The sequence below is a fragment of the Filicampus tigris genome, chromosome 15, assembly GCF_054856515.1.
Source record: "Filicampus tigris isolate MCC_2025a chromosome 15, RoL_Ftig_1.0, whole genome shotgun sequence".
Classification (NCBI taxonomy): domain Eukaryota; kingdom Metazoa; phylum Chordata; class Actinopteri; order Syngnathiformes; family Syngnathidae; genus Filicampus; species Filicampus tigris.
This window is the reverse complement of record NC_141231.1, coordinates 304,231-325,000: the sequence shown is the minus strand read 5'-3', so window position 1 is coordinate 325,000 and position 20,770 is coordinate 304,231. Positions and strand designations below refer to the sequence as shown.

The 20,770-nt window shown below is 47.4% G+C and overlaps 1 protein-coding gene across 8 annotated transcripts in view; it reads right to left on the bottom strand.

Annotated features, from left to right (window-relative positions):
* The window catches only part of mapkap1 (MAPK associated protein 1), a 70,250-nt gene that overhangs the window by 28,857 nt on the left and 20,623 nt on the right, over positions 1-20,770 (bottom strand). For 7 of the 8 annotated variants that reach the window (XM_086052823.1, XM_086052829.1, XM_086052824.1 and 4 more), the window contains 2 exons: positions 6,287-6,325; positions 2,458-2,547 (listed from right to left, as the gene is read on the bottom strand). In XM_086052823.1, coding sequence (XP_085908949.1) covers positions 2,458-2,547; positions 6,287-6,325 — 129 coding nt within the window. The remainder of the gene's footprint in view (positions 1-2,457; positions 2,548-6,286; positions 6,326-20,770) is intronic. The other variant, XM_086052826.1, reaches the window with a different exon arrangement.

Here is a 20,770-nt window from a genome sequence, read left to right as displayed (position 1 = left end):
CACAAGATCCATTGAAATGGGGGGAATATAGTACCCACCTATAGGCTGGTCTACCTTTGATTTAAAATGGGCTGCCGTCAGCGATTTCGACTGCAAACTTCAATAGCTTCCCACCCTCCTCTCCCCCGCTGGCTGATATTTGAACAGAAACAGTGACTCACAGTGACTCTCCGCCATGGAAGTCTGTTCACAGCCTGGTCCCTCACTCAAATCTGTTCCCCAAGGAACAACAACAACTCACTATTGTTCCTCGCCGCGCTCATCGAAGCCTCGCCGCAAAAAATAGACTAAAGTCAGACGGACTGCAGACGAAATGTACACTCAGTATCCCATCTTGACAGAAAAAAAATGAAATGTAGAAATTTTTGCAAATTTATGAATAAAGAAAAACTGTAAAATCATACGGTCATAAGTATTCAGACCCTTTGCAAAAAAAACTATTATTTAACTCACATGCTTTCCATTTCTTCTGATCTTCCTTGAGATGGTTCTGCTTCTTTATTGGAGTCCAGCTGTGTTCAACTAAACAGATTGGACTTTAACTAGGAAATGCACACACCTGTCTAAATAGGACCTTACAGCTCACAGTGCACGTCAGAGCAAATGAGACTCATGAGGTCGAAGGAACTGCCCTAGGAGATCAGAGACAGATATTGTGGCAAGGCACATATCTGACCGAGGTTACAAAAGAATTTCTGCAGCACCCAAAGTTCCTAAGAGCACAGCGGCATCCATAATCCTCAAATGGAAAAAGTTTGGGAAGACCACAACTCTTCCTTGACCTGGGCGTCGAGCCAAACTGAGCATTCGTGGGAGAAGAGCCTTGGTGAGAGAGGTAAAGAAGAACCCAAAGATCACTGTGGCTGAGCTTCAGAAATGCAGTAGGGAGATGGGAGAAAGTTACACACAAGTCAACTGTCACTGTAGCCCACGACCGGTCGGGGCTTTACGGTAGAGTAGCCCAACGGAAGCCTCGCCCACATAGAGTTTGCCGAAAAACACATGAATGACTTTTTTTTTCCCCCACAGTGGTATTGAAATTTGGTATCGTGACAACACTAGGAGAGACCTTTCGTCACCTGCACCACTTCTACAATGGTTTGTGGATTCGAACTGCCTTGAAACAGACTTTCTGGAGCCTCCCCAGAGCCTTCTGGAGTGGAGTGTATTTTAATTCCGGTTAGAGCGCCCCTAGCGGTGGAAGAAAATCCACAGAATAGCCGCATGGTTCAAAACCTAGGAAAAAAGTAGCGGCTTATCGCCCGGAAAATACGGTGTATATTTGGAAATATCTGTTGCATTTTCAAACATCTTATAAAAATCCACCTCAAATTTCCAGAAAAAAGTTTAAACAGCTGTAAAAAAATAAGGTTAAGAGCAAAAAAAACAAAAACTAATCTAAACCTTTACGGCAACTTTGAGGAAAAATGCCTGCGAAATCAGGCTTTTTAGCCCGCAAAAATTAAAAATGCCGCCATGGAAATCCTGGAATGACTGAACAAAAGGTTGTTTTTTTTTTTACAATTATTATTTTGAGTTGTAAATAACATTTAATGGCAAAATTATTTATTAACAGTAATTTACTTAAATGAGGAAACGTCACGGGACAGACTTTCAAACGAAAATAAAAACATTCGAGAATCGACATAAATGTTAAGTTAATAGCTGGGTTTATGTGTAGACTTTTTTGTCATTCTGATTGAAATCAGGGTCACTGATAGTGTAGTGGTACACACGCCTGCGTTGTGTGCGGGCAGCGTGGGATCGATCAGTGATGGTGTCTGTGTGTGCCCTGCGACTGGCTGGCAACCAGTTCGGGGTGTAGTCTGCCTTCACCCGTTGACGGCTGGGATAGGCTCCAGCACCTCCCCGCGACCCTGTATAGGCTAAGCGGTTTGGAAGATGACATGACATGACATGACATGATTGAAATCATTCCGAATGAAGACCTCTGGTCACCTGTTTACATGTGACATGATCTTTTCCAATCCGTCGTTTCCATGCTCCACCCTGTTAATCAGATCAGCTACAGTCGTGTGACACGCGGGGATCAATGTATTCGCGATTGTTTTAACACTTTATTAAAAGCAGCATCTTGATACAAACAAGTTAGCAGTAGTTTAGAACAAGTTCTCGCGTCGCAGACAAGCTCTGGTAAGACATTGCCATTTTAAAGTGCGTATACAACGACGTCACTACACATTTACGTCAAGAGAGTTTGCGCAGACCGAACGAGCCTGGCTTCCGAATTAACTGCTTACATGGCGCTCATTCGGATTGGCAAAAGGAATATACCACCCCTGTGAATCCGAATGAAATTCCATTCGGATTCGGCCTTTTATTCCGATTGAGGTGTTTGTGTGGAGCATTTTCATTCCGTTTGGTCATTCGGATCCTTTCTGGCTCCATGTAAACCCAGCTAGTGATAGCCCCTTTGAAAAGGGTGAGTAAACCTACCCGATTGAGAGGATGATCTTTCTTTCCACTGAATATTTTTACATTTGATTTGGTTTTGTCGCTCCTTCCTCAGTCTTTCCAGTCTTTGGGCTGAAACAAGGAGCACAGATGCAAAATTTCAGTCAGACTCAAAATGATAAAAAGAAAAAAGTGTGCTTAAATGCTACTAAAAACAAGCATTGCGTAAGTAATTGAAATGTACTTCAAACAAATGAACCTTAAAGTGGAAGTCAAGTCAAAAATGTTCGCTACAATAATATAGCGCTTTGCCAAAGTATTATCCCCGTTGAACTTTAGCCAAATTTCAGGTTTCAAACATAGATATAACTTTTTTTTTGTTTTTTTTTTTTGTGAAGGATCAACACCATGTGGGACATACTGTTATTGCGAAATGGAACAAAATTTATGAGATTAAAAAAAAGAAAAGTAGGACATGCACGCAGACATCCACTCATGCATGTAAAAAATTACTCACACTGTCTCATATTTTAATGGCAAAAGCGACCACTTAGGGGCAGTCTGGAGCCCTGTTAAAGTCACGCAAACAAACATACGTGCAAACTAGGCCTGCATGATGTGTCGTTTGAACATTGCGATTGCGTTGTGCGCATGCGCGATAGTCACATCGTAGGACGTGCGATGTAACTTTTTTTTTTCTTAGAACACGCAAACTTTTGTTTTGCTTCATAAAAGCAGCAAGCTACTCCGTGCTCTTACACAGCCTGTCTCGCTCCCTCCCTGCCAATCAGTCCCCGCCCCCCCTCCACTCTCACAAGCTGTCTGCTCTGTAAACACTAACAGGCGACATGGAGGAGGAGACGACGGCAGAAGTGGCAGTGGATTTAGGGTTAGGGTTAGGGTTTGCTGCACTTTGCTGCAGTTTCACGAAGTTTTTTTTATTTTTTATCTTAATGTTATATTTTTGTAAACAACTCAGGCGCTAGTACACCTGCTTTTTAATTTTTAAATATTTTATAATTTAGTTTAAAGATGTTTATAACTGCTATAAAGCGGCTGCTTTAGAGGTTTTTTATTTTCTTCTATTTTTTGAAATGACTCAAGGGTCTCGTGCACCTGCTCTTTTTATTTATTTCAAATATGTTTAATACTTTTCTGCTGTTCACATTGAAGTGTGAAATACAATGTTAAATAATCTATAATGTTACAGAGACATGACCGCTGTGATCCCTTTTATACACAGCAATCATCATTCACAGATGAACCCCCTTAGTCTGGATTAAACGAAATAATATGAATACAATGATGTCATGGTGAGTTAACCAAATTATTCCCAAACAAATCTATTCAAGTCATCTGGTTAAAATTCTATGTTTAACATCGCAATATATATCACAAACCCCCAAAATTCGTAATGTCATTTTTTTTCCACCATCGTGCAGCCCTAGTGCAAACGCACATACGTTAATCCTCGTTTTACTCTCTCACAACAAATATGCAGAAAAATGGGGCCCAACAAACTTCCAAAGAATATAATTTATAATTTATATAAATTTCACACGCGCAAATGTTGCACATGTTCCACTTAAGTATCAGTTGCAGCGCTTTAGATTACCGTCTAAATTGGCACATTTGCCCTTGCTCATGTGTGCTAGCAATTTTGCAGATTAGTTTTTTTTGAATTTTTGAATATTTGTTGTTCCTGACAAACTTCTGCTCCACTCTTGTGTCCATTTATCAATAATATAGTGAAAGTGAGTGGAAATGTGAACATTTACAGTACAAGTCAATTTGTAATGAATTTACGCGTGCCCCTAAATTAGAAAAAAAAAAAAATTCTATCATTGAGTAATGGACACATAATGTATTATAAAACTTGTTAAATATTTACATAATTGACACTTGCAGTTTACAAGAATATGCCCTTAACAGGGTGGAGCTCTCAGTCCATGACTGAAGAATCTACCCATAATTAAAATTATTTAAATCCTTAAACTCATTAAAAAAAAAAAAAAACATATTGTATCTGTACTGGCATTTTTGCACCCGCAAAACGTGCCGTTTGTCAATGAATCTTGCATAGCAAGAACGATGGAAACCAGCATCGCTTGGAATGGCATCGACGCTGCCGTGTTGTCACCATAGGTTTGGATGTCTGTAGTGTGTGCTCTTGCATGTTTAGTAGGTTGTTTTTATTTAACTGTATTTTTATTTTGCTAAGCAATCACCAATAGTACAGCACTTCTCATTGGTCAAGACAGATATCACCAACTTAACAGCATCTCTGATTGGCTCGACCGGGCAGTTAATTTCTAAACCTTAATACGATATGGTGGGGCTGGGCGATATGGCTGAAAGGTATATCACGATATAAGCATTTCATATTGGGAAATATTAGAGGTGTCCCAATAACACTTTTTCATTTCCGATACGATACCGATATTGTAGCCTAGATTACTGTCCAATAATCGGAGGTGGGCATTCGACATTCGTCTTTAGTCCATCTGTGAGTTCTTGTCTATATTTCAGGCCCGCCCGGTTGGTCTTGACATGCAGCTCAATAAATAAAAAATAAACACTATTATTTACCTTTCGGTCCCACAGACACAATAAAATGCGTCCCATGTTGTTCTTATTTCACCGACCACCGTGCCTGTGTGTGTACCTGTTGTTTTCAGTGGATATTTTTCCTTTATTTGGTGGTGTGTCTGCTTGTGAGGCGCCTGCGTGTGACATGAAAATTATGTTCTCGACGCCGATTGGCTGTCGCCGACAAGGGACAGACTGGAACCACGTGGGTCAGCCGGGAATACAGACGGGAACTTAGTGACAGATAGACAATGCCCACCTCTGCCAATAATGATATCGATCAGATACGATAGCAGCAGGAATGAAAATTGCTTGTATTTATTTGTTGTATCAAATAATGAGACTTGATCAAGTGCTACTATACAAACAAAGAACAATTGTCAGCAACAGTACGTTTGAGAAAATATGACCCATTTATTCCAAACATTTGGGTTACATAAATTCAACCTCAAACATTATAATGTACTGCACTTGAGGCCGACTGTCGGCACGTCGTGTTGGAAAAATACACCACAACGACAGACAGTGACGCTGACCATTAGGTAGCCTACCTTCTGCGCATGAGTGAGATGCAAAAACCCTCCATACCAGCTGCAGCGGTAATCACTATTCCTCATGGTTAGAAAAAGCCAACCGGAAAGCTCTTGGTGGGGACAGAATATTAAAAAAAACAATGCATTCCGCTATAATTTCCGCTCATGATGAACTCCCACGCGAAGCAAATCCTCATGTTCTTGACACAGTATTGTGCAATGCAATCTACATTTGTCACTTCCTGTTCTTGCCCCGTGCGCTGATTTGCTAGCTAACGCTAGCCAATCAGAATGACCAAATGTCACGACTCACGACGCCGATTCAACATGCTGAAACACCCACCAGACGCTTCCTGATGGGATCCAATGTTACGACGATGTTCACTACATCAATCAGACAGCGCAATACGACACCCCAACGTCTGACTGGTCTATCTAGGCCTTTAGAGATAGGGTGAGAATCTCGGTCAACTGGGAGGGGTTCAGAGTGGAGCCACTGTTCCTCCACATTGAGAGGAGCCAGATGAGGTGGCTAGGGTACCTGATTAAGATGCCTTCTGGACACTTCATCGATTAGGTGTTTCGGGCATGTCCAAAGGGGTGGATTTTTCTTCTTAATTCCAAGTCCACAAACGCAATATTAATCAGAATACTGTGTTTCGACTAGTGAAGGCGCATAGAACATATTATTGTACAGAAAATGTTGGACTTGACTTCCGCTTTAAATTGGACCATCCCTCTTTTCTTACCAGCAGCCCCGGGTTTCTCACGGCTATCTTGTTGGAGCCCTAATAAAACAGCCACAACATCAATTCTTAATCCCAGTTTCAAAGGATTGCAGCTTTCTGACCAGAAACACACATTTTGACCAATGTTTCACCCATTTTACCACAAGAATCAGGAGTGGCCAAAGTAAACATTCATCAAAAACAGTCTATCTTTGAACCCTCCAGCACCAAATCAATTTCATCATCCAAAAAACAAAACAAAAAAACACACCCACTCCCCCCATCAAAACTCATCACACCACAGCACCATAAATCGCAACTAGATGTGAAAATCAGGTAAAAAAAAAATCTCCAATCATTTCCCCACAGCTATCGCTCATTTGTTGGTGCTCGTTAATTGGTGCCTTGATTCATAGCTTGATTACCCATTCACCCTATGTGTTGCAAAAGTATGGTAAAATGTTTACATCCAGTATGGCGTTGTTATTCTGAACGACAATTATGTCATATGTATTTGATCTTTCCTTTTACGTCTGAATGATATTTTATTGTAAAATTAGTTTGACATTTTTATGTTAATTGTATGCTTGTTCCTGAAGACAGCCAAATCGCGATGTTATCTCCAGTCTTTTGCAGAGAAGCTTGTACCTTATGTTTGGGATCACCATCATGTTCTTTCTTTCACCAACCTTAACCTTTGACAAATGTGTGAAGTGGTTTTTTTGCAAATTTTTGTGAGCTTGTGGGACCATTTTTCCCCATATCACATGGCCAACATTAGCATTTTGGGTCATTCCATTCCATTTCAAGTCACACACCCTTTCTAGTGTCGTTTCTTCAATTTGCGTGATTTTTATCAAATTAGTGCCTTATGAAGTCAAAAGAAAGAATACCAAATTTGAGCTTCCTAGCTCAAACGGTTTTCGAGTTAGGGCCCTTCAAAGTTCGGGTGCCATCCCCACTTTTGCAATCCGGAAATTGCACTCTTAATGAAATTATATTGAATTACATTTAACTGCCAGAAACATGAATAGGCAGTTAAAACAACGTTTTACCTACTTTTTTGACTTTTCAGAAAATAGCCGAAAACAGAAGCATATGCAAAGGCTTGGTTCATAGTGCATGAGTTGGAAAATCAGTGTTTTAATTGGCTCAAAATGTTGATGAAAGGTGACTGGTGATGAGGTAAAAAGTTCAATCCCATCATCATGTGCCCACATGCAGTAAGGGGACTGAAGTGGTAATGTTATCCCTAGCCATATTTGGAGTTCTGTTGCAAAGGCCTTAGACCCTTGAAACTTTCTAAACACATATAATTCCCAAAGATGATATTAAATCAGTTGAAACCCCACCAACACAAAACATTCCTAAGATATGGACCCCCTAAAAAATGTATTCAGTCAAAAAAAAATCCACTTCTAAAGGATTAATATCTCTAAAAATAGCACACGTGCTGTTTTTAAGTGCAAGTTCTGATAGAAAGGTTCAGCAAGCAATTGGCATGCAATTTACAAGTCGGTACCTACCTTAAGAAAAAAAGATGAGGGCCTCCAAATATTAGACTTTACACGATATGTTGAAATAGATCAATATTGGTCAATATTTAGGATTTTATGGAAAATCTGTAATCAACTAATGTCATAATTTGTGTGATACAGTATACCATCCATCCATCCATCCATCCATCCATTATCTCCCGCTTATCCGAAGTTGGGTCACGGAGGCAGCAGCTTCAGCAGGGAAGCCCAGACTTCCCTCTCCCCAGCAACATCCTCCAGCTCTTCTGGAAGGATCCCAACGCGTTCCCAGGCAAGCCGGGAGACAGAGTCTTTCCAGCGTGTTCTGGGTCGTCCTCGGGGTCTCCTGCCGGTGGGACATGCCTGGAACACCTCACCAGGGAGGCGTCCAGGAGGCATCCTAATCAGATGCCCGAGCCACCTCAACTGGCTCCTCTCGACGTGGAGGACCAGCGGCTCGACTCTGAGTCCCTCCCGGATGGCCGAACTTCTCACCCTATCTCTAAGGAAGAGCCCGGACACCCTGCGAAGGAAACCCATTTCGGCCGCTTGTATCCGAGATCTTGTTCTTTCGGTCATGACCCACAGCTCATGACCATAGGTGAGAGTAGGAACGTAGATCGACCGGTCAATTGAGAGCTTCGCCTTTCAGCTAAGCTCCTTCTTCACCACGACAGACCGATACAGGGTCAGCATCACAGCAGACGCTGCACCGATCCGCCTGTCGATCTCCCGTTCCATCTTACCCTCACTCGTGAACAAGAACCCAAATACTTGAACTCCTCCACTTGGGGCAGAATCCCATCCCCGACCCGGAGAGGGCACGCCACCCTTTTCCGACTGAGGACCATGGTCTCAGATTTGGAGGTGCTGATCTTCATTCCAACCGTTTCACACTCGGCTGCGAACCGCTCCAGCGAGAGTTGGAGATCGAGGCTTGAAGAAGCCAACAGTACCACATCATCTGTAAAAAGCAGAGATGCAATACTGAGGCCACCAAACCGGACCCCCTCGACACCTCGGCTGCGCCTAGAAATTCTGTCCATAAAGGTTATGAACAGAATCGGTGACAAAGGGCAGCCTTGGCGGAGTCCAACCCCCACAGGAAACGAATCCGACTTACTGCCGGCAATTCGGACCAAACTCTGGCATCGGTGGTACAGGGACCGGACAGCCCTTATCAGGGGGCTCGGTAGCCCGTACTCCCGAAGCACCCCCCACAGAACTCCCCGAGGGACACGGTCGAACGCCTTCTCCAAGTCCACAAAACACATGTAGACCGGTTGGGCAAACTCCCATGCACCCTCGAGGACCCTGCTGAGGGTGTAGAGCTGGTCCACTGTTCCACGGCCAGGACGAAAACCACATTGCTCCTCCTGAATCCGGGATTCGACCTTCCGACGGACCTCCAGCACCCCTGAATAGACCTTGCCGGGGAGGCTGAGGAGTGTGATCCCTCTGTAATTGGAGCACACCCTCCGGTCCCCCTTCTTAAAAAGGGGGACCACCACCCCGGTCTGCCAATCCAGAGGCACTGTCCCCGATATCCACGCGATGTTGTAGAGACGTGTCAACCATGACAGCCCCTCAACATCCAGAGCCTTTATGAACTCCAGGCGGATCTCATCCACCCCCGGGGCTTTGCCACCGAGGAGCTTTTTGACTACCTCGGTTACTTCAACCCCACAGATAGGAGAGCCCACCTCAGAGTCTCCAGGCTCTGCTTCCTCAGTGGAAGGCGTGTCGGTGGAATTGAGGAGGTCTTCGAAGTACTCTCCCCACCGACCCACAACGTCCCGAGTTGAGGTCAGCAGCACCCCATCTCCACTATAAACAGTGTTAATGGTGCACTGCTTCCCCCTCCTGAGATGTCGGATGGTGGACTAGAATTTCTTCAAAGCCTTCCGGAAGTCATTTTCCATGGCCTCCCCGAACTCCTCCCACACCCGGGTTTTTGCCTCAGCAACCGCCAGAGCTGCATTCCGCTTGGCCAGCCGGTACCCGTCAGCTGCCTCCGGGGTCCCGCAGGCCAAAAAGGCCCGATAGGACTCCTCCTTCAGCTGGACAGCATCCCTTACCGCTGGTGTCCACCAGCGGGTTCGGGGATTGCCGCCACGACAGGCACCGACCACCTTGCGGCCGCAGCTCCGATCGGCTGCCTCAACGATGGAGGCACGAAACATGGTCCACTCAGACTCTATGTCCCCCGCCTTGAAACTCCTTCTGACAGGGGATTCTGCCAGACGTTCCCAGCAAACCCTCACAATACGTTTGGGTCTGCCAGGTCGGACCGGCATCTTCCCCCACTATCGGAGCCAACTCACCACCAGATGGTGATCGGTTGACAGCTCCGCCCCTCTCTTCACCCGAGTGTCCAAAACATGCGGCCGCAAGTCCGATGATACGACTACAAAGTCGATCATCGAACTGCGGCCTAGGGTATCCTGGTGCCAAGTGCACATATGGACACCCTTATGTTTGAACATGGTGTTCGTTATGGACAATCCGTGATGAGCACAGAAGTCCAGTAACCGAACACCGCTCGGGTTCAGATCGGGGGGGCCGTTCCTCCCAATCACACCTCTCCAGGTCTCACTGTCATTGCCCACGTGAGCATTGAAGTCCCCCAGCAGAACAATGGAGTCCCCAGGTGGAGCGCCCTCCAGCATACCCTTCAAGGACTCCAAAAAGGGTGGGTACTCTGCGCTGCCGTTTGGTGCATAAGTACAAACAACAGTCAGGACCCGTCCCCCGACCCTCAGGCGGAGGGAGGCTACCCTCTAGTCCACCGGGGTAAACCCCAATGTACAGGCGCCAAGCCGGGGGGCAATAAGTATGCCCACACCTGCTCGGCGCCTCTCACCCTGGGCAACTCCAGAGTGGAAGAGTGTCCAACCCCTCTCGAGAGGACTGGGACCAGAACCCAAGCTGTGCGTGGAGGTGAGCCCGACTATATCTAATCGGAACCTCTCAGCCTCACACACCAGCTCAGGCTCCTTCCCTGCCAGAGAGGTGACATTCCATGTCCCAAGAGCTAGTTTTTGCTGCCGGGGATCGGACCGCCAAGGTCCCTGTCTTCTGCCGCCGCCTAGCTCACACGGCACCCGACCCCTTTGGCCCCTCCCACCAGTGGTGAGCCCATGGGAAGGGGGACCCACGTGTCCTTTTCGGGCTGAGCCCGGCCGGGCCCCATGGGTGCAGGCCCGGCCACCAGGCACTCGCCATCGAGCCCCACCTCCAGGCCTGGCTCCAGAAGGGGGCCCCGGTGACCCGCGTCCGGGCGAGGGAAAACGTGGTCCATTAATTTTATTCCTCATAAGGGGTCATTTTGAGCCGTGCTTAGTCTGGTCCCTCACCTAGGACCTGTTCGCCATGGGTGACCCTACCAGGGGCATAAAGCCCCAGACAACGTAGCTCCTAGGATCATTGGGGCGCGCAAACCCCTCCACCACGATAAGGTGACGGCTCACGGGGGGCACAGTATACCAATGATATCATTGATCGGCTACGTGTATTAAGACATTACGGCAAACACAACCTCGTTCAGTCAGGAGTCGTACCAAAATGAGCCCGAAAAGCTGATCTATTTTTAGCCTTGCTGCACATCCTGAGAGAGGAAAGACTTGCGCAGGCAGGCGGAAGTTCCAACTTTCCTCGACCGTCCAATTACAAAATAATGGCATTTGTGTTGTTTTTGACTGGTAAAAAATCTTTAAAACATTTTTACATTAAAAAAGAACTTGCTAAAGAATGTGGGTTATTTATTTAAAGTTTCTCCAATTCAATATAGCTTTCACGACTCAGCGTATGTTACGTGAACTTCCGGCCACGCACATTCAGCGAATCACAGTAGCCAGCAGGCAGGCGTGTTGTTTGTTTGAACTAGCACCGTTGTTGACAGACGCACAAAACATTTGATAAACGAGGGTATGAGTTATACTGCGATGTGAGTTGAAATATTGCCACGATGTGATTACATACAATCAATACAGTTTCTGAATCTGTACAGCTCCTCCGGAGCCAAACAGTTTCGAGAGTGTGCTTAGTACGGCACATACACAGCTCATACACGCCAGGTAAAAAGTAAAGACAATAAAGAACAAAATAATAATCATTGCGGTCTGTGGGAATCGGGACTTGTACACAGCCAGCTTCCAATACAAGGCAAAAAGGAGCAAGCGTACTTGGTGTTGCTGGTAAGTAAGTGTATGGACTTTACAACTGTTGAACCATAGCAGTAGTTTTACCAGTTTTTCATTAATGTCAGAAAGATGTTGTAAACATGAAAACGTTAAATGTTATACAGTATCTAATGTTTCACTGCATTGTTTTTGTTTTTTTGCGGGGGGTACTTTTCCCAATGCATTTTCGCTATGGTGGGGATAGATTGTAGAGTAAAGATACTAAAAGTCGTTTTGATCAAATTGATGAACGAGTATCGGATTTTTCCAAACTTTAGGATCGCTGATTGACCCCAAAAACTCTGATCGCGTAAAGTCTACCAAACATGGTCCAAAATTTATTGTGTAATTCACGGATCCCAAAAGTGGGCATGGCATCCAAATTTTGAACAGCCATAACTCGAAAACCGTTTGAGCTAGGAGGCTCAAAATTCTGATTCTTTCATTGGACATCATAAGGCACTAATAGAACAAAAAAAACAGAAACATTGAAGAGGTATCAATGGGAAGATCCTGAGGATTTGTGTGAATTGAGATGGAATGACCCTTTTGACAAAAGGATGGATGTACTTAATCTTCAAACTATAACTCCTTTCAGATTTAATAAAATATAATTCACTTTGTCAGATTTGCACTCATGACCTGCCCAGTGTTTGGGTACAAGACTCTCTGTCCAGCTCAGTGTCCTCCAACAGAGTCTGCCGCTCTGCCGCCCTCCACACTGAGTCACTGGCGTACGCCCCCAGCATGATGGTCGTCACTGCCTCGCAAATTGCAGCGGTGGACTGTCCGGCATCACAGGTGTATAACTTGTGATCATATGTGGCCTGCAAAGGCTTGCCACAATGTTTCCTCGAATCTCATGCCATACGACATTTATATACCAAAAGCAACCAGGATGGGCCTGTTCATCTGCTTTGACTTTCACGATTTCACCATCACAGTTCCTGTGGCAGGCCACATTCCACCAACCTCATTTTCAACTGAGTGCACGGATGGCAGACAACTCACTCAGCCACCGCGACTCATTGCTGTCAGCCAAATAGGTCCCACCGATGATGAAGACATCTGGCCAGAGCTGGGTTATGATATAGAGGTTTGCCGCCGGAATTGCTTTCCGAAAGCCCTTTTAAAATCAGAGGCGGACATGGGTAGGTACTATTTTTATTCGCTCCAACCCCCCACCCCCACCCCCAGAATCCACATCCAGACATTCTCCATCCTGTCAATAATTTGAATTAGCGTGTCCCTGGCAGACTACACAATAGAGATTCAAAGCGGAATTGCCATCCATGACCCGACGACGAGGCACCAATGTGACTCTGCATAAACAGATAATTTACGACACTTCTGTGTTCACCCCCACTCATCTCGGGGGAATGAACCACACACTACTAGTGCAAGTGCGACACCTAGTGGGGAGTGTGGAGATGGATCTGCTACGTGCGTCCCAACTAGTCAAGTCAAGTCAAATTTAATTATATAGCCCTTAATCACAGGAAAGTCTCAAAGGGCTTCACATATGCACCAGATCATATACACGACATGCCCTGATCTTGACCCCCAGGAGGGCAAGGAAAAACTAAAAAAAAAACATCTGGGGAAAAGTGAGAAACCTTGAGAAGGGACCACAAATGGAGGAATCCCCCTTCCAAGGATGATCGGGCTGCAATGGATGCCGAGTGGGCAACGTTGAACACACATTATAGTACTATACAGTGTTTGTTAAAGTGATGTGAAAGTTAATCAAATGAAGTGCTGCAGGCTAGAAACATATCAAAATTATGTTTGATGTGTGTCCAAAGTGGCCGCACGTGACTGGTTAGCACGTCCGCCTCACAGTTCAGAGGTCGTGGGTTCGATCCCGGCTCCGGCCTCCCTGTGTGGAGTTTGCATGTTCTCCCCGTGCCTGCGTGGGTTTCCTCCGGGTACTCCGGTTTCCTCCCACATTCCAAAAACATGCATGGTAAGTTGATTGGATACTCTAAATTGCCCCTAGGTGTGATTGTGGGTGCGGATGTTTGTCTCTGTGTGCCCTGCAATTGGCTGACAACCAATTCAGGGTGTCCCCCGCCTACTGCCCAAAGACAGCTGGGATAGGCTCCAGCACGCCCCGCGACCTTTATGAGGATAAGCGGTACAGATAATGGATGGATGGATGGATGTGTGTCCAACGTGGTCGCTTTTGATTTTTCTCTGCAGGTTGCATGTAAAATGAAAATAATATAAGACAGGTAGATTGACTCTTCCTGTATTTTATTATGTTGTGTGTGATCATTTTTAAGTTGATGTACTGATGCTGTTATTTAAAAAAAAAAAAAAAAAAAAACTCAGGTGTTTTAAGACCCTGGAAGAAAAGTTCACCTGTTCTTCAGAAGTTAAGTCGCTGCAATGGTTTTGAGTGGTAACAACTAGTAAAACATTTCTGATGATTTGTACACAGTTCTGAAGGGACACAAAAATGGAAATCTTTTCCCGCCTTATTCAAACAAAGAACTTGGTCAGACGACACCCCAAAATGGGAGGAAAGGCTAGCCAACTTATTAGTAAGAATAACCTCTATTTATGGGCGTGCAAAGTCTCTCTGTCTCTCTGTCTCTCTCTCTTTGTTGTTTCAAGTTTATTTTCTCTGAGCAGTCTCTTTCTCAGACTCACAAAAGAGTTTGCACCCCCACCCCTTCTTCTACCTTTTTCCCTCTGTTTTTGGGGTTCGCCTCGCAACACTTAACCAACCGTCGTGTGTGTAGTGGTCCTCAATTTTTGCCAAGTCCGGTAGGTTCTAGCACCCACCTGCTCAGCCTGCAAACCGTGTGCGTCTGCGTCAGACTCAGACCTATCCCCGTACTCCATGCGGCTAACCAGAACTTGGTCTTCATCAAACGCCGCTTTCTGAGCACACAGAACCTCCTTGGCCTTTTAAATATTTTTCTTTGGTTGAACTTTAATTATTTGGACTTCACTTTATTTTCCTTCTCCTCCTGGTTCCCTGTGACGTCACACAGTTCGCTGCTAGCATCTCCTCTCGTGCGCGAGTGACGCCCGACCCAAGAGTAAGTGCAGCTTATTTATTTTATAGGGAATCAAACAGAGCTTTGCACAAGTCTGTCAACCTTAAAGGGACGGTGGGGCTGGGATGGCCATGTATTCACTAACAAGTTCATTTTGTATAGTTTTTGATCAGGAAAATGAAAAAAGTTGCCATTTTCTATTTTATCCATTCATTTTGGAGAAAGTAGTAAATAAGTAACTCCATGAATAACGCCCCTTGTTATTGAGGAGAATGGCCACGCCCCCTAGCGTTCTATCTATGTTCAGCCAGAGTCATGCGAGGAACCGATTCCAAACCCTCCATTGGAAATCATTGTACTTTTATTGCCAATAACGTCCAAAAACAGTGATCAATTGGCACCAAAATTTATGTGGACATCACTACTAATGCCCACTTCAACATATCAAAAGGATTAACCTCTCCGGGGCTGATTTATATGAGAATGAGGAAATGTGGAATTCAGCAGAGCTACATAGATTTAGGCTGAGACAAGCGCACACTGCTTCTTTGCTGATCACGGTTAGAACGGGCGAGGCATTAAACACCAGTCAGGATATTTATAGAGACTGAAGTGGGAATGAGTAGACGTGCACATTTATTTGGATGAGGAATGGACCCAGTTTTTCGACTTAGAACACGCCGTCCAATTTGGAAGGACACAGCTGAATTGGCACGTTCCAATGCGGCCACACTCGTCTGTGCAGTCAGCCTCGCCAAAACTTTTTGTTCGCTGTTCGATGAGGGCTTTCGTCACTCTTACGCTGCTTCACTCAAGCAGGTCGCGGCTGCAAGCAAGCAAGCAGGAACACCGCACGCGACATTAAGACAGAGGGTCATCTTCACCTCCACACCCTGCCCGGATAGTAAGGAGCTAATGTTGTTGTGCTAACGCCTTTTGTTTTAACGGCCTGAAGATACTTGCTGCTATTAGCCGTCCCAATCCTACCTTTAGCCGGGGAGGGAAGCGGGGGGCTCCAATCTGCCTGCTGCTGCTGCAAGCCACCGTCTCTCTCCCTCCTGAGACACGAGTTTAGCGTCTTTAAATGTCCGAAATATAACCAGTCGGGGTTCGTGTGCGCATTCATGTGCATTGTGCAAAACACTTTTATACTTTCACAGGTTGAAGTGGAGGTCCGCTGATAGTGTAGTGGTACACACGCCTGAGTTGTGTGCGGGCAGCGTGGGATCGATTCCCGCTCAGTGACAGTGTCTATGTGTGCCCTGCGACTGGCTGGCGACCAGTTCGGGGTGTAGTCTGCCTTCGCCCATTGACGGCTGGGATAGGCTCCAGCAACTCCCTGCGACCCTATATAGGATAAGCGGTTTGGAAGATGACATGACATGACAGGTTAAAGTGGACAAGATTAGTAATGTGCATTTGCATTTTGGTGGCGATCCGTCACTGTTTTAGACAACAGAACTGACAAAGCGAGCAATATTACCAAGCATGCTTTCCTCGCGTGACGTAGACCGCTGAGACTTTGTCTATCCATCCATCCATCCATCCATTATCTCCCGCTTATCCGAAGTCGGGTCGCGGAGGCAGCAGCTTCAGCAGGGAAGCCCAGTCTTCCCTCTCCCCAGCAACATCCTCCAGCTCTTCCGGAAGGATCCCAAGGCGTTCCCAGGCAAGCCGGGAGACATAGTCTCTCCAGCGTGTTCTGGGTCGTCCTCGGGGTCTCCTGCCGGTGGGACATGCCCGGAACACCTCACCAGGGAGGCGTCCAGGAGGCATCCTAATCAGATGCCCGAGCCACCTCAACTGGCTCCTCTCGACGCGGAGGAGCAGCGGCTCGACTCTGAGTCCCTCCCGGATGGCCGAACTTCTCACCCTATCTCTAAGGGAGAGCCCGGACACCCTGCGAAGGAAACCCATTTCGGCCGCTTGTATCCGAGATCTTGTTCTTTCGGTCATGACCCACAGCTCATGACCATAGGTGAGAGTAGGAACGTAGATCGACCGGTAAATTGAGAGCTTCGCCTTTCGGCTAAGCTCCTTCTTCACCACGACAGACCGATACAGGGTCCGCATCACAGCAGACGCTGCACCGATCCGCCTGTCGATCTCCCGTTCCATCTTACCCTCACTTGTGAACAAGACCCCAAGATACTTGAACTCCTCCACTTGGGGCAGAATCTCATCCCCGACCTGGAGAGGGCACGCCACCCTTTTCCGACTGAGGACCATGGTCTCAGATTTGGAGGTGCTGATCTTCATTCCGACCGTTTCACACTCGGCTGCGAACCGCTCCAGCAAGAGTTGGAGATCGCGGCTTGAAGAAGCCAACAGTACTACATCATCTGCAAAAAGCAGAGATGCAATACTGAGGCCACCAAACCGGACCCCCTCGACACCTCGGCTGCGCCTAGAAATTCTGTCCATAAAGGTTATGAACAGAATCGGTGACAAAGGGCAGCCTTGGCGGAGTCCAACCCCCACAGGAAACGAATCCGACTTACTGCCGGCAAATCGGACCAAACTCTGGCATCGGTGGTACAGGGACCGGACAGCCCTTATCAGGGGGCTCGGTACCCCGTACTCCCGAAGCACCCCCCACAGAACTCCCCGAGGGACACGGTCGAACGCCTTCTCCAAGTCCACAAAACACATGTAGACCGGTTGGGCAAACTCCCATGCACCCTCGAGGACCCTGCTGAGGGTGTAGAGCTGGTCCACTGTTCCACGGCCAGGACGAAAACCACATTGCTCCTCCTGAATCCGGGATTCGACCTTCCGACGGACCCTCCTCTCCAGCACCCCTGAATAGACCTTGCCGGGGAGGCTGAGGAGTGTGATCCCTCTGTAATTGGAGCACACCCTCCGGTCCCCCTTCTTAAAAAGGGGGACCACCACCCCGGTCTGCCAATCCAGAGGCACTGTCCCCGATGTCCACGCGATGTTGAAGAGACGTGTCAACCATGACAGCCCCTCAACATCCAGAGCCTTTATGAACTCCGGGCGGATCTCATCCACCCCCGGGGCTTTGCCACCGAGGAGCTTTTTGACTACCTCGGTGACTTCAACCCCAGAGATAGGAGAGCCCACCTCAGAGTCTCCAGGCTCTGCTTCCTCAGTGGAAGGCGTGTCGGTGGAATTGAGGAGGTCTTCGAAGTACTCTCCCCACCGACCCACAACGTCCCGAGTTGAGGTCAGCAGCACCCCATCTCCACTATAAACAGTGTTAATGGTGCACTGCTTCCCCCTCCTGAGACGCCGGATGGTGGACCAGAATTTCCTCGAAGCCGTCCGGAAGTCATTTTCCATGGCCTCCCCGAACTCCTCCCACACCCGGGTTTTTGCCTCAGCAACCGCCAGAGCCGCATTCCGCTTGGCCAGCCGGTACCCGTCAGCTGCCTCCGGGGTCCCGCAGGCCAAAAAGGCCCGATAGGACTCCTTCTTCAGCTGGACAGCATCCCGTACCGCTGGTGTCCACCAGCGGGTTCGGGGATTGCCGCCACGACAGGCACCGACCACCTTGCGGCCGCAGCTCCGATCGGCCGCCTCAACAATGGAGGCACGAAACATGGTCCACTCGGACTCGATGTCCCCCGCCTCCCCCGGGACGTGGGAAAAGTTCTGTCGGAGGTGGGAGTTGAAACTCCTTCTGACAGGGGATTCTGCCAGACGTTCCCAGCAAACCCTCACAATACGTTTGGGTCTGCCAGGTCGGACCGGCATCTTCCCCCACCATCGGAGCCAACTCACCACCAGATGGTGATCAGTTGACAGCTCCGCCCCTCTCTTCACCCGAGTGTCCAAAACATGCGGCCGCAAGTCCGATGATACGACTACAAAGTCGATCATCGAACTGCGGCCTAGGGTATCCTGGTGCCAAGTGCACATATGGACACCCTTATGCTTGAACATGGTGTTCGTTATGGACAATCCGTGATGAGCACAGAAGTCCAGTAACCGAACACCGCTCGGGTTCAGATCGGGGGGGCCGTTCCTCCCAATCACACCTCTCCAGGTCTCACTGTCATTGCCCACGTGAGCATTGAAGTCCCCCAGCAGAACGATGGAGTCCCCAGGTGGAGCGCCCTCCAGCACACCCTCCAAGGACTCCAAAAAGGGTGGGTACTCTGCGCTGCCGTTTGGTGCATAAGCACAAACAACAGTCAGGACCCGTCCCCCCACCCTCAGGCGGAGGGAGACTACCCTCTCGTCCACCGGGGTAAACCCCAATGTACAGGCGCCAAGCCGGGGGGCAATAAGTATGCCCACACCTGCTCGGCGCCTCTCACCCTGGGCAACTCCAGAGTGGAAGAGTGTCCAACCCCTCTCGAGAGGACTGGGACCAGAACCCAAGCTGTGCGTGGAGGTGAGCCCGACTATATCTAATCGGAACCTCTCAGCCTCACACACCAGCTCAGGCTCCTTCCCTGCCAGAGAGGTGACATTCCATGTCCCAAGAGCTAGTTTTTGCTGCCGGGGATCGGACCGCCAAGGTCCCCGTCTTCCGCCGCCGCCCAGCTCACACGGCACCCGACCCCTTTGGCCCCTCCCACCAGTGGTGAGCCCATGGGAAGGGGGACCCACGTATCCTTTTCGGGCTGAGCCCGGCCGGGCCCCATGGGTGCAGGCCCGGCCACCAGGCGCTCGCCGTCGAGCCCCACCTCCAGGCCTGGCTCCAGAAGGGGGCCCCGGTGACCCGCGTCCGGGCGAGGGAAAACGTGGTCCGTTAATTTTTCTCATCATAAGGGGTCATTTTGAGCCGTGCTTAGTCTGGTCCCTCACCTAGGACCTGTTTGCCATGGGTGACCCTACCAGGGGCATAAAGCCCCAGACAACGTAGCTCCTAGGATCATTGGGGCGCGCAAACCCCTCCACCACGATAAGGTGACGGCTCACGGGGGGACTATATGGTAAATAAACCATTGTCACGTACAGAAATCCAGTGTTAATTGTGTGTGTTTAAATTAGTGTCAATCACTAATGTGGTGCATAACTAGGGCGCTAACCCTAACTTGGAGTTACATATTTTAATGTAGCTTCTTCAAATATTAGGACTCAATTAATAAGGCCTTTTCCACCCGCTTTGTCCTAAGAATTAACCAAAAAGGATGTGGTGCCCCGAGCAGTGATCGAGATCTTGTGCAGGCATTAAGCCTCGAATCGCCGTCCATTTATTAAAGCATTTTTGATACCAGTTGCACTACACTATCCAATTTGCATTGGCCAAACCTAATCCTAACCCTAAAACCAAAAAAGGTGGGGTTAGTGACGCATAAAACATGATATATACAACAATATAATACAACAATACAACGTATTTGAGAGTGCTGTTTGAGCTATGTTGATAAAAACAGCCATAGGCATAGGAAAATGGGTCATTTTTCTCACTTCTTTCTCACAACTTCTCACACAAACCCTTCAAATCACTTCTTTCTCACAACTTTGTGGGCTTAGTCAGGCTGACGGAACGCATACTTATGATTAAAAACCTTAACAAAAATAAAATTTCACGTCAGGGCACCTTCAAAATAAATCATGAGTTGCAGTTCCTTACAAAAAGCAAGATGTAGTCTATTGCGCTGTGCGATGTGCTGTTATTATCACTAGAAGGCAGTCAAGACCGTATCTCACTGAACGGCGAAGGTTTGCGAGTGTTTGCAAATGACCCAAATGTTTTTTCGTCAGGTTCATTGAAAGGTTGCAACAGGTTGCAAAGCCGTTCACCAGACATTCGCAAACAGTTTTAACATTGCAACATAATTTGCTATGTTGGTTAACACCCCCAATTCAAGACTTTGTCAT